At 34.5% G+C, this 15,057-nt stretch overlaps 1 protein-coding gene and 1 long non-coding RNA gene across 2 annotated transcripts in view; one reads left to right on the forward strand and one right to left on the reverse strand.

The window, feature by feature from the left end:
• CNTN6 (contactin 6) overlaps positions 1-15,057 on the reverse strand; it is a 293,984-nt gene that overhangs the window by 231,292 nt on the left and 47,635 nt on the right. The window contains exon 2 of the mRNA XM_058563553.1: positions 10,980-11,114. Within this exon, the coding sequence (XP_058419536.1) occupies positions 10,980-11,034 (55 nt within the window). The 5' untranslated portion in view covers positions 11,035-11,114. The remainder of the gene's footprint in view (positions 1-10,979; positions 11,115-15,057) is intronic.
• The window catches only part of LOC131418985 (uncharacterized), a 58,913-nt gene that overhangs the window by 227 nt on the left and 43,629 nt on the right, over positions 1-15,057 (forward strand). Inside the window, exon 2 of the long non-coding RNA XR_009223121.1 lies at positions 7,387-7,467. This is a non-coding gene — a long non-coding RNA (uncharacterized LOC131418985). The remainder of the gene's footprint in view (positions 1-7,386; positions 7,468-15,057) is intronic.

Consider the following 15,057-nt stretch of genomic DNA (forward strand, 5'->3'; position numbering starts at 1 on the left):
GTGCTAAAATAATTAGGAAGTAATGAATTTTGAATATTCATTACATTTTTAATATAATTATTCTAGTTTTAAGTTTATATAATTTAATTTTGAATAGTAGCTGTGTTTAACAACTTGCTTACAAAATTCCTGAAAATAACACTCAACTCTCAAGAGCTGCTACAAGTCAGTGCTGAACTGTCAGCACACCCCAGGCTAAATATTTCAGTGATTTTCAAATGGAGATGGATAAAAATGGGAAGTATGGAAGATTTAGGGCAGCAGCACAAATCCCATGCAGGCCTAACAGAATCTCAATTTAACTTAGGTTTCCTGTGTGCACTTATCACATCAGTGCGCTCAACTTCAAAGACTGCACACTAGAACCACCTTCAGAGCTTTTAAAATACCCCATTTTCTTATGTATGGTGAGAGCACTTAAGATCTACTTTCTCAGCCGATTTTGAGAATACAATACAGTATTATTAATTATAATCATCATGCTGTACGTTTGATCCCCAGAATTTGTTCATCTCATCAATAGAAGTTTGTACTCTTTGGCTATGTGAGGTGACCGATGTCTTAATTACTTGATTACGGTAGTATTTCACAATGTATAAGTATATCAAATCATCATGTTGCACACTTTAGATATATACAATTTGTTTCTCAATTATATGTCAATAAAGCCAGAAAAAAATAAATTAAAAAATTAAAAATATAAATCCCAGTGCCCATCAAGAGTAGAATGAGAAGATAAAATGTGAAAGATTCATACAATGGAATCCTATACACTAATGAGAATAAACAAACTAAGATTATACACAACAACCTGGATGAACCTCACAATTCTAATGTTGAATTAAAGAAGTCAGATAAGAAAGAGTATGATTTTATATATAAGTATTATATGTATTATATACTAATATATGTATTATCATTATATATAATATATATGATTATAGACATATGACAGATAAGTTTTGTATTACATATAATATCCATATAAAATGTAAAATTAATCTATGTGACTAGAAGTCAGATAGTGGTTATCCTTGTGTATCTCAGCTGTGATTGGAGGGGCTTCTAGGATAGCGGCTGTGGTCTGCATCCTGATTTGAATGCTGGTTACATTGGGTGGGTTTGATCTGTGAAGATTTATGAAACTGACTCTTATACTTAATCCCAGTGACCAAACTGAACGTAGTTAAATCTGAATTGCTGCAGGTAGGACTCTGGCACGGTATTTTAAAAGGTCTTCACATGATTCCATTGTGAGGTTAAGTTGAGAACCGTATTGTTTCCATATAGATTAATTGGTCTGTCAATTCACACTAGTTTAAAATATACCAAAGTATTTCTTTAAAAAAAGTAAGAACTGAAATAAATGACAATATGGCTGCAAAAAACCCATACAATTAGGAGATATTTTGAACAAAATCCAGCTCCTTATCATGACTTAGAAGGCCCTGGGTAACTGAGCCTCTCTCTCCCTCTCCAGCATTCTAGTTTTCTCTCATTTCAACTCAGTGAAGCCACATGAGAGAGACAAAGTGAAAACAGCAGAGAAAATACCCAGACAACCTGCAGAGTCATAAAAAATAATAAATTGTTGTTTTAAAACACTAATTTGGGGGGGATGGTTAGTTACACAGCTATCAGCAATTGATAACATATGTCTACAATTTTAAATGATGTCTGAAGACTTGCAAACTTGTTCTTAAGGTTTGCATAATAATTTAATAAAATGAGATACATGAAATCTATTTTTTCCCAATTTTACCTGCTTTTGCTTTAATCATGATTTTGAAAATGTGATTTTGCAAATGTGCGTTTCTACCCCAAATTCCCCTGTTATTCTGGTGAGTTCAGAATTGCTGTAAATGCAGATGGTTTCCTGTTTCCCTGTCAACTTCCCCATATAGGACATGTCGTTTCTTATCTTTAAAACACGTAGTCTCCAAAGTAAGGCAGTTTGCACCTAGAGAGTACACAAGATGAACTATTGATGGTGAGGAAAGAAAATGTTGGAAATCCTGTACCTGTCTATTTTGTCTAATACATTTGTTAATTTATATTTTTTTGGTTTTATACACACATGCTGGGTTTATATGCATATAACTACTACTTTTTTATTTGCTTGTCATAAAATTTTGGAGACTACCTCTTTAAATCATATTACACTCTGAGCAGAAGCTGGCCTCTGAACACAATCAACGCCAACTTTAGAAAACCAACTGTTACATGGATTTGAGTCTGTGTCAAGAAGCAATGTCTTGAATAAATACTGAGCAAAGTTTTCATCTGCGCATTGGATTCTCATCAAAAACTCTGCCATTTTCTAGTCCTATGGTCCTTTATAGGTTTTGTACCTCTGAATTTTAGCTTCTCCAGCTATAGAAGTAGAAGAATCATCCTCCTTCTGCTCACTCTCAAGCACGGATGAAATATTGCGTGTAAAACTTTGTAAAATATAAAGCACTAAGTATAAGGTATAACAAGTCCAATATTAAAGGTTAGTCTTCATTTTCCCTTTAGAACATTCTATGAGCATTCTATGATTATAAACTTATTTTCAACAAGAGTAAATACTATATATTTCTCAGAATGGGTTTATATTTGAGAAAAATGACCTCTTTTTAAGCAAAGTGTGTGGAAATGACAAAATTCCTCTTCATAGAATGAGAGTTAAGGAGAAAGGGGAATTACGTTTTGCTTGGAGGATTACTCAGAGTGGAGGTCACAGCTGAACTTGGCTGAGAAAGGTTGGATTTGACCTCAATAGTCAGTTTGACTTCAGAGGAAACGGATTTGTAGAAGGACAACACAAGTGGAGACATTCGAATGAGGAGAGACTTGGGAATGAAAATTGTGCAGAGATCTTACTAGTAGTATAGGCTGACTTAAGTGAAGGACACGTGAAGAAATGTAAGGGAAGACAAGGCACATGACACAGGTTGAATTGAATTAATTACAGAACTTTCAATATTTGTGGAAGGAAATTGAATTTGAATGCTTGATTAGACATTTGAACTTCATAGGAAATGGGATCTGTGAAGGACTTGACACAGAGTAATGACAAAATCAGCTGTGCTTTAGGAAGATTTGTCTGCACAGGAGTCTGTGTCAATAAGCTGTGTCTTGGAAAGGATATAGAGGATGTCTTGATAGGGAGAAAACTTAGGAGACTACTACAAGAGTCTTGGGGAGAGGTAATGGGGGATTGACTTGGTTGATAACCCTGGAACTGGAAAGGAATGAACAAATACATCTTGAAATAAAATAGAGCCCAGACTGTTTAGATTATTTGTGACACAATATCAATGGGTATCTGCTACCCAATAATATTAAAATAACATTGGCTGTGGGTTGAATATGCTACTCCCTAAATAAAGAACACTATAATTATTCCTGCTTAGTCAAGCGTGTCTAAGCAAACTGTATTAGTTAGCTTTGAACATTAGGAGTATATTTGCGTGTTCAGCATATATCATGATTTTTTTTTAAAGTAAAAAAGTGCCTATCTGAGACTAAATGATATGTTGTGATTAAAACACCTATGCCTAAAAGTGGATTCCAATAATATCCAATAAAATTCTAAAAGTGTTTGGGAGTATTGGGTTACCTCTAAGTAGTCTTGGGGGCTTACTTTGACAGGTCAATCATTTATTCATTTATTTAAAAATATTTAGTGCTTACTATGTGTCAGGTATTGAAGTATGCATGAGAAATGCAGCCACATTATGACTGGAAATATTTTTACCTACATAGAGCTTCTATTCTGCTAGATGTAGACAGAAAGTGGACAAGTAATAAACAAATGATTAAATAAGTTCAATCCAGATAGTGACAAGAGCACTGAAGAGAGTGAAAAAAGGTTGATGAGAGTGACTAGGGCCAGTGGTGAGGCCAGGTGCTGGCTACCTTGATGGGGTTCTAAGAGAAGATCATTCCACAGAGGTGACTATTCTGAGATGGGTGTAAAGGAAAGAGCCAGCCATAGAAAGATTTGGAGAAGAGTGTTCTGAGCAGCTGAACAGCAAGTGCAGAGGCCCTGAGCAGAGAACAATCTTGATATTTCTGGGAGTGTAAGAAAGAATTATGGCTCTAGTGTAACAAGTACAATCATGTGCCCATAATGACATTTTGGTCAATGACAGACCACATATATGACGGTGTTCCCATAAGATTAGTACCATAGAGTCTAGAGGCGTAGTAGGCTATATCATCTAGGTTTGTCTAAGTACACTCTATGATGTTCGCACAATGACGAAATCACCTAACGACGCATTTCTCAGAATGAATGCCAGTCATTAAGTGATGCACGACAATAAAAGGGAGTTTAGTACAAGCTGAGATGGAAGAAGCTGACAAAAGTCAGATTGTCTAGTGTTTTGTTAGCCATGATAAGAAGTTTGATTTTAAATCTCAGGAAAGTTCCAAGTAGGAGAAGAAAAATTCTATCAATCCCTTCATATATTTTCAATTTGTGGCGTAGCTATTTAGGGTAGCCTTAAAACAAAAACATTATCTGATGTTATCACCTCCATAGAAAACTTGACCCTCTCCTTCAAAGACTTCAAGTTGAAAACACTATTTTCTACATTCCCTTCTACTAAGGGCCTACATCCTCTACAGAATGCCTCGTCTGCATATCAATCATTTCCTTCCAATGTTGACAAAACAGAAAAAAAAATTTCTACATTGTTATCAGTCCTAAGAAACAATTTCATTTAGGATTTAAGAATCCATTACTTTGGAGGAAGGTTTGATAATCGTATAACCACCTTTTATCAGTTGACATTGCAAAAAAATGGTGTTTTCAGCGTTTCTAAATCAGGCTATCTCTATTAGAAATTGCAAAGATGTCATTTGACTTAAAAATATAGCCTGGTGTTCCATTCCTAAAGGCGCTGTTATGCTAACAATAAATCTGAATAAGACCATAGGCAGAGTGTGGGTTGTGATGTACTCAATATTCATCACACTCTGACCTAAAGGAATATCTATTATGTGCTTCTGGGATCCTTGAGCAAAGCAAGTTTCTTATACCTGCCAATTTTCATGGATTTGCTGTGTGATACATCTTCTGCTTTGAAGAAATCTTGGTCACGGTGCATACTTCCATTATTGTAGCTTTCTCAGGTAGTTCATTTGCTCTGGTTCTCAATTCAATAGAAGGTTATGTTTGAAACAGAGTAAAATTCAAGCAGTCATAAATACTTTCAATGTCCTCTTATCATAGTCCTATGATTGTGCGTATTTAGAAGGAGGTAGATTTTCTCCCAGATTCACTTTCAGGCTACTCCATTTGTAAAATGGCAAGTTGTGTAAAAAATGCTTACAAACAGATTTTTTTCTTTATTGTTATAAGCCCTAAAAACAACTTCATTCAAGTTTTAAGAATCAATTACTTTGGGAGAAGTTTTGAAAATAATATAAGCTCATTTGTCAGTAGACATTACATGCAAATGGTGGCAGGTAAGGTTTTTAATTTCTGGTCTCAGTTTATTCCTCAAGAGTAATTAATACAGTAGGAGAAACCAGCTCATTAGGCCCTGATGACATAATACAATAGTTAGAAGGCCTAAAGGAGGCCTTTAATTCTACTCTGCCAATAAATGTGTCTAGCTCCATGTTCACTTTCTTGAATTATTCAGTTTCTCTCTGCAAAAAACAAGTCTCATACTGAATAACTAGTGCTTCTTCAGGACTGATCAAATAGGCATTCAGTCCATAATTTTATAAGATCTGTACAGAAGTGCTTAGCCTACAGCAAAACAAATAACAAATGGCACACAGATAAGCCACTTGCATTTATGAACCAAGTGGGTTGTTTAAAAAACCTACTATTTAAATGATAATATTTTGTTAAAATTACAAAGTTAAAAGAGAATATATTAGGCAGAAATTCTTAAGATGATATGAATACTGAATGTCACAGAAATAAAATTTCTTATAACTGGTGATGTTTGCTAAATCTTATTATGTTTGAGTCTATAATACAAGCCCTTGACTTTCACTGACACTGTTCTTAAGGAATGAAGAGCTTCTGTTAGGCCCTGGGTTCAAAATTGTGCTTTCTCTAAGCCTGGATAACTCATATCCTATATAGCATGTGATTTAGCTGATTATCACTTTTACCCCATTAATCAAGTGTTTAATATTTTAAAAAATTGTCAAGTTTTTACAGATCTGAACTTGAATTTTGAAATCTGCCTAAAACTTCTCAAATTTACATAAAATTATAGTAAGGTGAAAGATTTAAAGAAATAACACCTGGTACATTCCAAACCTTTTTTCACTACTGAAAAATTTAAGTTAACCACATCAGTAAACCTTGGGTTTCTCACACGTGTAACATTCTAGCATCAATGAAATCTGATCCTACATGGTTTTTCCGTTTCTGCTTTACATCCACTATAGATTTGTTCCAGCCACTTTCTTTAATATTTATTTAAGAATAAAATATTTCTTTATGAAAACTTCTTGTGCATTGTCTAAAAGAAAAAAAATTAGACAGAGTTGCAAGTTTTCCTCCATTTACCAATGTGATCTCCAAATTATCCCATTAACGTATATGTTTTCTCCTACCCTAAGACATGTAGATGGTTCAGTACTTTTGGGGCTAAAAATTAACCTTCTGAGGCTGTATTAAACCCCTCAATGCTTTCTTTCCTTCCAGGAAAAATGGTGTCTTTTTTTCATTCCTTTATTTGCTCTGTTTCTCATTCCCAGCAGTGAGTAGGCATTTATCCCAAGTGGAGTTCTATTTCTAACTTAACTTCAGCATCTTCAGTAATTTACATCAAAAACGAATTTTCTAACCTGTATTAGACAAGATTCTTTCCATCACAAAAGACAGAATCTTAACTGAAATTAGCCTAAAATAGGAAAAGGACGCCTTATTGGCTAATATTACATGAAGTTCCAAAGTTAGAGTTAAGAATCTGTGCCTTTCTTCTCTTGGATTTTCCTCTCTCTGTGTTAATTTTATTTTGAGGCAGACTCTCCTCTCACAGTGGCCCCAGTACATCCTTACACAAACTTACGAAGAGCACAAAGGGAATGCCTTTCTGTCATTTTATTTTAGGAAAAGCCCAGGGATTTGCTCAGATATAACATATCCTGAACGAAAGTATGGTCAGGGGGGATGGCATATTCCCATTGGCTGGTCTACAAGGTTGTTCCAGTCTCACTCAAACCACAAAGACTGACTGGAAAGAGTGGCTCCCCAATAAAAATCAAATATTCTCAGAGGAAGCAGAAACGGAGTGAGGGTTGACAAAAACAGCAGATGTCCTCTTAGGACATTTCCATGATATATACTCCCTACTATGTTACTCAAATAGCAACTTGTACTTTGTCCATTGCAGTTACTGACTGATTTGCTGGTTTCCATTTTAGGCTGTAGGCTGAAGAAGGCAGCAACCACGGCTTTCTTGTCATTGAAGGTCAACATCCAGCTCAGTGGCTGACACATCTAAGGTACTAATACATATCTGTTGAATTGAATGGAATTGCTTTATTTAGTTTGTTTGACAAGTATTAACAGAGCATCTGCTAGGTGATGAAGAAACAGTAGAGAATAAAGCAAATGGAAATCCCTACTCTCGTGGAGTTTATATTTAAATAGGGCCTAGTTTGAAACTTTTAAATGTTACTAGAATTCCACTCTAAAGTCCTAGAACAATAACATCATAACACAAAGACAACGGTATAGGGATAGACTGGACCAATTATTCCTCAGGAAATTATATGACTAAATTTTTTCTACTTAATGATGATCCAAATAGGACCAACGACATTGAATCTAATTTATTCATTCCTTCACTCAACAAATATTTACTGAATCCCTACCAAGTGCCAGGAAGATACAGTCCCTGCCCTCCTAGAGCTTAAAGGTTAGTGAGAAAGAAACATATTGCATTAGTTTCCTACGACTTCTGTCAAAATTACCCCAAGTTGGTGGCTTAAAACAACACACATTTTTTCTCACAGTTCTGGAGCTCAGAAGTCCAAAATGGGTTCCACAAGGTAGAAACCAAGGTGTCTGCAGTGCCACACTCCCTCCAAAGGTGTAGGGGAGAATCAATCTGTTTCCTGGCTTTTTCTACCTTCTAGAGCCTCATTTCTCTCATTCCTTGGTTCATGGTCCCATCTGCTATATTTAAGGTCAGCAGTACAGCATCTTCAAATCTCTCTTTGCTCTGTCTTCACATTGCCTTCTGCTCTGTATCAAATCCCCTTCTACTTTCCTCTTATAAAGGCACTGTAATTTCCCACCCAGATATTGCAGGATAATCTAGTCATCTCAAGATCTTTAACTTAATCACATCTGTAAAATCCATTTTGCTATCTAATGTAAAATTCACAGGTTCCAGATATTAAGACCTAGATATCCTTGAGGGCAATTATTTCTCCTACCACACACATTAATGAAATAATTAAAAAGTATATAATTAGCAATTACATTTCTTAATTAAATCGGCCTTGGTTTTCTTATAATATTTTTAAAATACCGAAATAGAACAATAGAACTTTTAAACACTCATAATTTCAAAAATGTTTCAGAATCATGATATATGCCTGGATGGATTATGATTCATAGTAAAGGCTCAAAGGCCAATGTCTATAGTAAAAGTGTTAGAAAAAGTTGTAAAGTTAATTGAAAAAAAAAAAGCCAGGAGAAGAGGTTGGAGGCAAAATTTTAAGTTTTAATTTAGAGTCTGGGGACATTTAAAATGTCAACATTTTGCAAAGATTATAACAGTAAAAATAGGAAGGAAAAAGCATACCATTGTGAAAGATTTGCTAGCCCTTCAGAATGAATAAAAAGTAAGTTTTGGGAAGACAAAGAAGATATACATATGCATAGAAATAGCACTTTATCATTAGAAGATCTAATTTTGTAAGCTAACATAACATTGCAGATATTAGCTAACATAATATCTGCAAGTAGGGAAACACACCATGAAATCTCTAAAAAACAAACAGATTTAAAGCAATGCTCTCTTGTGTATATCATTGTCAGCATCCTTACCTCTGGGGCAATGTTTAGCTCAGATTATCTTATTTAAATAGCTATGGCTTAAAAAAAATACAATCTGTTCTTTCACAAGGAAATTGTACACCAAGGACATATGATTATTTTTCCCTTTAGAATAAAGCAAAAGGACATGTTGAATCACATCCAATTTGGATAAATAAAAGTTAACAGAACAACTGGAGGATTTCTCAGATTTGATATGTGTTCTGAGAATAATAATTTATTTTAATTTAACACAAAAGGTCTTTTAGAGATACTATGCTGATACAATATACATATTTAAAGGGCAAAATATTAATGTTAACTTTTGACAGGAAGCTGAAACTTGAAGGTAAGAATAGAATTCTTATTCACATATGTAAAATTTAGGGGCACCTTGATGACTCTGCTCTTTTTCAAATCTATTACAAAAAAAAAGAGACATTATTATTTAGCTCTGTCTCTTAGTTACAGAGAGTTAGAAGTGACACAACTCAAAATAATGTAATATTGAATAAATATGACTGTAGCACTTCTAGCCACTAGATTCTGTAGTAGTAAAAATACTTGTATTTATATGCTTTTCTGATTCTAATGGTTGATTTCTCTGTGTTTTAGCATTCTCACAGCTTTTAACATTAGTATAGCTTTGCATTTCTTGGAATTTCTATTAAATATATGTCTGAGACAATTACTGTGTTTCTGGTTTGTAATTTATTATGTTTGTTCCTGTGTTTCTCCCAATATATTACCACTTTATTATGAATATACAAAACTTCACTAGTACCCATCATCACAGTTGGGGGGAATCAGCATGATATGACAGAAGGGCTGCCCTACAATCAGATGACCTAGTCAATGTCCATGCTCTGTGACCACTCACATAGGTAAGCTTGACAATTAAGACTAGAACTCTATGATCTTAACATACTATGGCTGATTATTTACAAAAACAGCCAACATTAGTCCTTTTACTATGTCCATGCCCCTTTACAGTGTAACTTCGCAGCTCTTCTCGCAAGAGAGGGAGTATATTTGCATACCCCTTGAATCTGGACTGGTTTTGTAACTTGGGATGGTTAAAAGAATCAGCAGAAATGACACTGTGTCAGTTACTAAGCCTTGACGTCAAGAAATCTTGCAAGCTTTTGATTTCTCTTAGAATCGTGAGCAGGCACAATGTGAAAGAGCCCAGACTCAAAGGGGATGAGAGAACACTTGGATCAGGGTGGAGGCAGCCTGGCTGTCTCAGCTGAGAATGTCCTAGGCTGCGCAGGTCCCAGAAGACCTAGTAGCTGACCGCAGATGTAATGCACCCAGGCAAAACCAGCATAGCTCACTTTAGCCCATTCCAAATTGCCAACCTACAGATTTGTCAACTAAATACTTGGTTATTTGTTATTTTAATGTGATCAGATTTGGGATGGTTTGTTATACAGCAAAAGCTAATTGATACACAGACATTAATATATTTAGGTTGAATGAAAGAATGTACATTGAAATGGAAAGAAAAAATTTCTGAAGTTATTCTAGTTCTGAGGTAACATTCTATATCACTTTTTCTTCCATATCAATACAGCTTTTTTTTCCATACCAAATTCTAAATTTGAGGGAAAATATATATTTCAATTTTAAGTTTTTAAAGACTTCACTATAAAGGACATAAAAAAATAACTATTATTTATTGGTTATTGATGACAAAAATCATTTAGTCACATTCTTTTGCCACAAAAATTTTATATTTGACAATTTATAATTGAAATAATCTTAGTTCTATTTAAAAATAGTACTTGATACATTTTTTAAGGATTAAACTACCTGTTTAGCCATAGAGATTACCTTCAAAATTTTGTTTATCACTTAGTGATTCAAATAACATAAGTAATATGTTTTTGAAAATTGTTTCACCTGTAAAAAAAAATAAAATGCCAATAGATTATCAATCAAAACTCATAATAATAGAACAGTTTACCTGTACAAGTATTTATGAGTGGTAGCAGAATTACCAGTTTCCATAGCAACCTCATCTCCACCTTCTAAGGTCAAAATTTCTCCCATACAATCAGCAGGAAAAAGATGTCTATCTTCCAGTCAGTATCTCCAGATTCTGAAAGAAACAAAATTGTCATGAAACGACAAAGATACAAACATGCATATTCTAAAATGTATGTGAATTGTTGCATATTGATTCAATTTAATATTAAAATATATTATCCAAAATAAAGCAACCTAAAGCTCTACTTTTTACGTATATGTATATTTTGCAAAGTTTCCATAATTTCAGTTCATATTTCCATAATTTGAGTTCACAACTCAGATATACATGTCATTTGCTATATAATATGCTATAGTAGTTAGTAGGTTGGAATATAGTTTGACTGAATGTATTCCACGTGGATTAAAACTTTCATTAGTGTAATTTTAAGTTCAATTGTTTTTGAAATGTTAAAGGGGGTTAAAAACATATTAAACCAACTCCCACCATTCTGTAGCTTTTATTTTTGATTTTACACCATCAGGAATATGATAAAATATTGCTCTATTTTATATATATTAACAGTGATTTTATACATTTCATGGATTTTCTAAGTGTTTTTATCAATATTGTTGAGAATATATTCATCAGGCAACATTATCTTTCCTAATGTTACTAGAACTAAAATTAATATTGTGCTACAAAATTTCTGCAGGAAATCAATTTCTGGAAGTGTTATCTTTCAAATGTGAGAAATACTTTTCCTATGGGGTTACATCATAATTTTCTCTAATTTATTTTGACATTTAAGCTTTTCAATGATAAATGAAATCAAGATAAAGTGTTTATTTGGCCTTTACTCTGAAAAAGAAATCTAATAAGAGGCTCATAAAATTCATAATCTCAAAAAAGTATACAATAAGCTCAGAATAAACTCACCTAGGACACATTTGATAAAATTATTATATATCAAATGATAGGATCCTTTGGTAACTTTTAACTTAGTGGAAATATATTTTCTGGCAACTTCAAATACCTTTTGGAAGTATGTGGATTTTAAGCGTAAAGCTACTAAATAATGAAATGTTGATCATTTCCAGATATATTTTTAAGTTTTAAAAATCTTTCATTTCTTTCTGTTACTAGTTACTTTAACTTAAACCACAAACATTGACTGTATTCAAGTTTAAGTTTTTATAAATTTTAAGTTAAAAGCTTTCAAATTTAATCAATGAATAAAAATCAATGGGGAAATAAACAATATTCAGGTCAATATGCTATACTGAGGTGACAATGCCCTTTCACAAATTCTCTCATATCTCACATCATCTTTCCATTCCCTTTGATACCACAGATTCTAAGCCATTAACTCCTTACCTTTAAATGAAATCATATTCTATATCCATTCGTTCATTTATAACTTTTTAACAAATATTTACTTATTTATATCCATTCTCTGCAAGACATTAGGTACTTAGGTGTTAGTGGTGAATCTTAAACCCTTCATTCCTACCCTTGAGTTCTTGCCATCTTATAAGTGACACAGATATTTAACAAAACAGCAAAATCACACACACGCACACACGCACACACACGCACACACTGGTACATAGTTATATGTGGTAAATATGATAATGCCTTGAAGAAAAAAGTGAGATCTATGAGATCTATGGGGTGGGGTTCAAGTAGCATTTTTGAGTTGAGGCTTGAAAGATGAGTAACTCTTAGCCAGGCAAAGAGGGAATGTACCTGGGGTGGGGAGTGTAGGACTGTAGGGATTAAGGAACGAGGAATGAGACTAGCAGTCTAAGCAAAAGGGGGAGAGTATGACAAGGTTTGGAGGCATTTTCAGAATTTGCATTTTCAAAGACCTAGAAAAGATCCAGTTTGATATTCAGGACAGTGGCATGAGACAAGGTTGGAGAATGAGAAGGAGGCTCAACTATGCAAGGCTGATAGGCCCCGTTAAGAATATAGATGTTATACTTTCAAATTATAATTGAGGATTTTAAGCAGGACAGAATCAATTTAATTTACATCTTACAATACAAACATCATTCTGGCTGATGTGGAGAATGGAAGGGATGGAGTAAAAAGTGGAATTACACAGATAAATTAAGAGGTTACTTTTGTAGTCCAAGAAAAGGATGATGGTTTTGACCAGAGTAGCGGCATCTAAGATAAAGAAAATTGGAACCCTAAATAGTCTTCCTTCTTCAAATCTCTTGTCCTTTCTACTCATGTGAATATTACAACCAAAATTATCTTCCTAAAATAATGAATTGGTCCAATTATATCAGTCTTCTAAAACCTTTGATCACTCTCCATTGTATAAACATCTGAAGTCTTTGGAACGGTATACAAGGTCATATACAATGAATTTCTAACTGTCCTTTTCCAACCAGATTACTCAGTAAATACTCCCAGTCTAGTCTCACAGATCTACTCTCTAATCATTTTGCTTATGCATCGTACATTATCTCCATAGGGATGCTATTTGACTTGCATAGAATTCCCCCTTAAAGTCTATATGCCCCTTAAAAAGTCATGTAATGGTAGCATGACCATACACCCCTATTTTCCCTGGACAGTTTCTGTTTATCCAAATGTCTTGGTACAATTAGTAATAGTACCTCTTTTCCCAAAAAGTCCTAGTTTACAAGATAAATTATATGGTCAACTTATTTGGTGGACATTCATTATTTTTTCCAACGCAGCAATTCTACCTCCTTCCTGTGATAAAATCTCTGTGACTTTCTTTTGAGGAACCACCTCCCTACACACCCTCAGTCCATGTAATTGGAGTGGGATTGCCTCCACCTCCTAGCTCTAACGATAAGGATGTGACCAGGGCCTTGTCAACCAGGAGTCTATTCCCCTGGCTACAGTGTTTTGTAAAAGGATGGGCATGTGACCTAAGCCAAACCAATGACAATCAAAGCCAGAACCTTTGTCAATATTATAAGGATAATTAAGTTGCTGAGATATAAATCTGTTGACTCAATGTAGTATCATATTTCACAAGTATTGTCTTGACCCAATTTTGAAGACATGGATAAAAACTCTCAATTTCCCTTGGCAGACACTTTACTAAGTCCCCACCCCAACTACTTCCCTTATCAGGCTCTAACACTCCCGTATTATAATGCACACAAACCCAATTTCCAGAGGCCTCTAGATAACAAACACCCAGGAATGGCCCCTTTTTCCGTGGGCTGCTGGAATTATTCAAAATACCCAATCTCCTGGAAGCCCACAAAACCTAGCTAACCCTACCCCACTTGCCATACATAAACTACTTCATACAGTCCCAGCTTGCTGTTATCCTGTCCCTGGGTAGACTCCCTTGCGTGACCCTTCTCTCATTTGGATCTGTGAGAAACAAGAGTTTTGCTTTATATATCCCAGGTTCATATATCTGAATGTTATTGTGTTGTGTTCTACTATCCAAAGAACGTATAATCATGCCTGATATCACGAAATTATGAAACCCCTGGCCATGCTTAAAACAATCTAGTATTATGAAGAAAAAGACTAAACTGGGAATCTAGAGATGTTGCTTCTACTATTGCCTCTTCCTCTTAACCAGCTAAGTGGCGCTGGCTGATTCATTTACAATTACATTGATTGTCAGTTTCCTCCTATGAAAATGGAAGGATTTGACCTACACGTCACCTTGAGTCACCTTCCAGCTCTAATGTTCTAAGATTGTTTGATTCAACCCAGTGTATAATTTCATAGCAAATATTGCCCTTTACCATCTGATTGCTTATCAACATTCTGTAAAGAGGGCAAAGCCCAGCAGATATTTTATTTGACAATGCTCTGTAAAGATAGCCTAAATAGCTAATATTTATGCATCAGTTGCCATTTGTAAAAGTTTCATTTGTAAAAGTTTAAATTGCCTGAAGAAGGAGAATACTTTGGCTCAATGAGAACAATCCAGATAAGAGTCTGGTTATTTACTCACAGCAAAATGGGGTCAAAATATTCAGTAGGTAAAATTTATGCTGGTCACCGACACGCAGAATAGCCACAGGAATTATTTCTAGGTTCCTAGAATCTTAAAGATTGC

Source organism: Diceros bicornis, chromosome 2, assembly GCF_020826845.1.
Source record: "Diceros bicornis minor isolate mBicDic1 chromosome 2, mDicBic1.mat.cur, whole genome shotgun sequence".
NCBI lineage: Eukaryota > Metazoa > Chordata > Mammalia > Perissodactyla > Rhinocerotidae > Diceros > Diceros bicornis.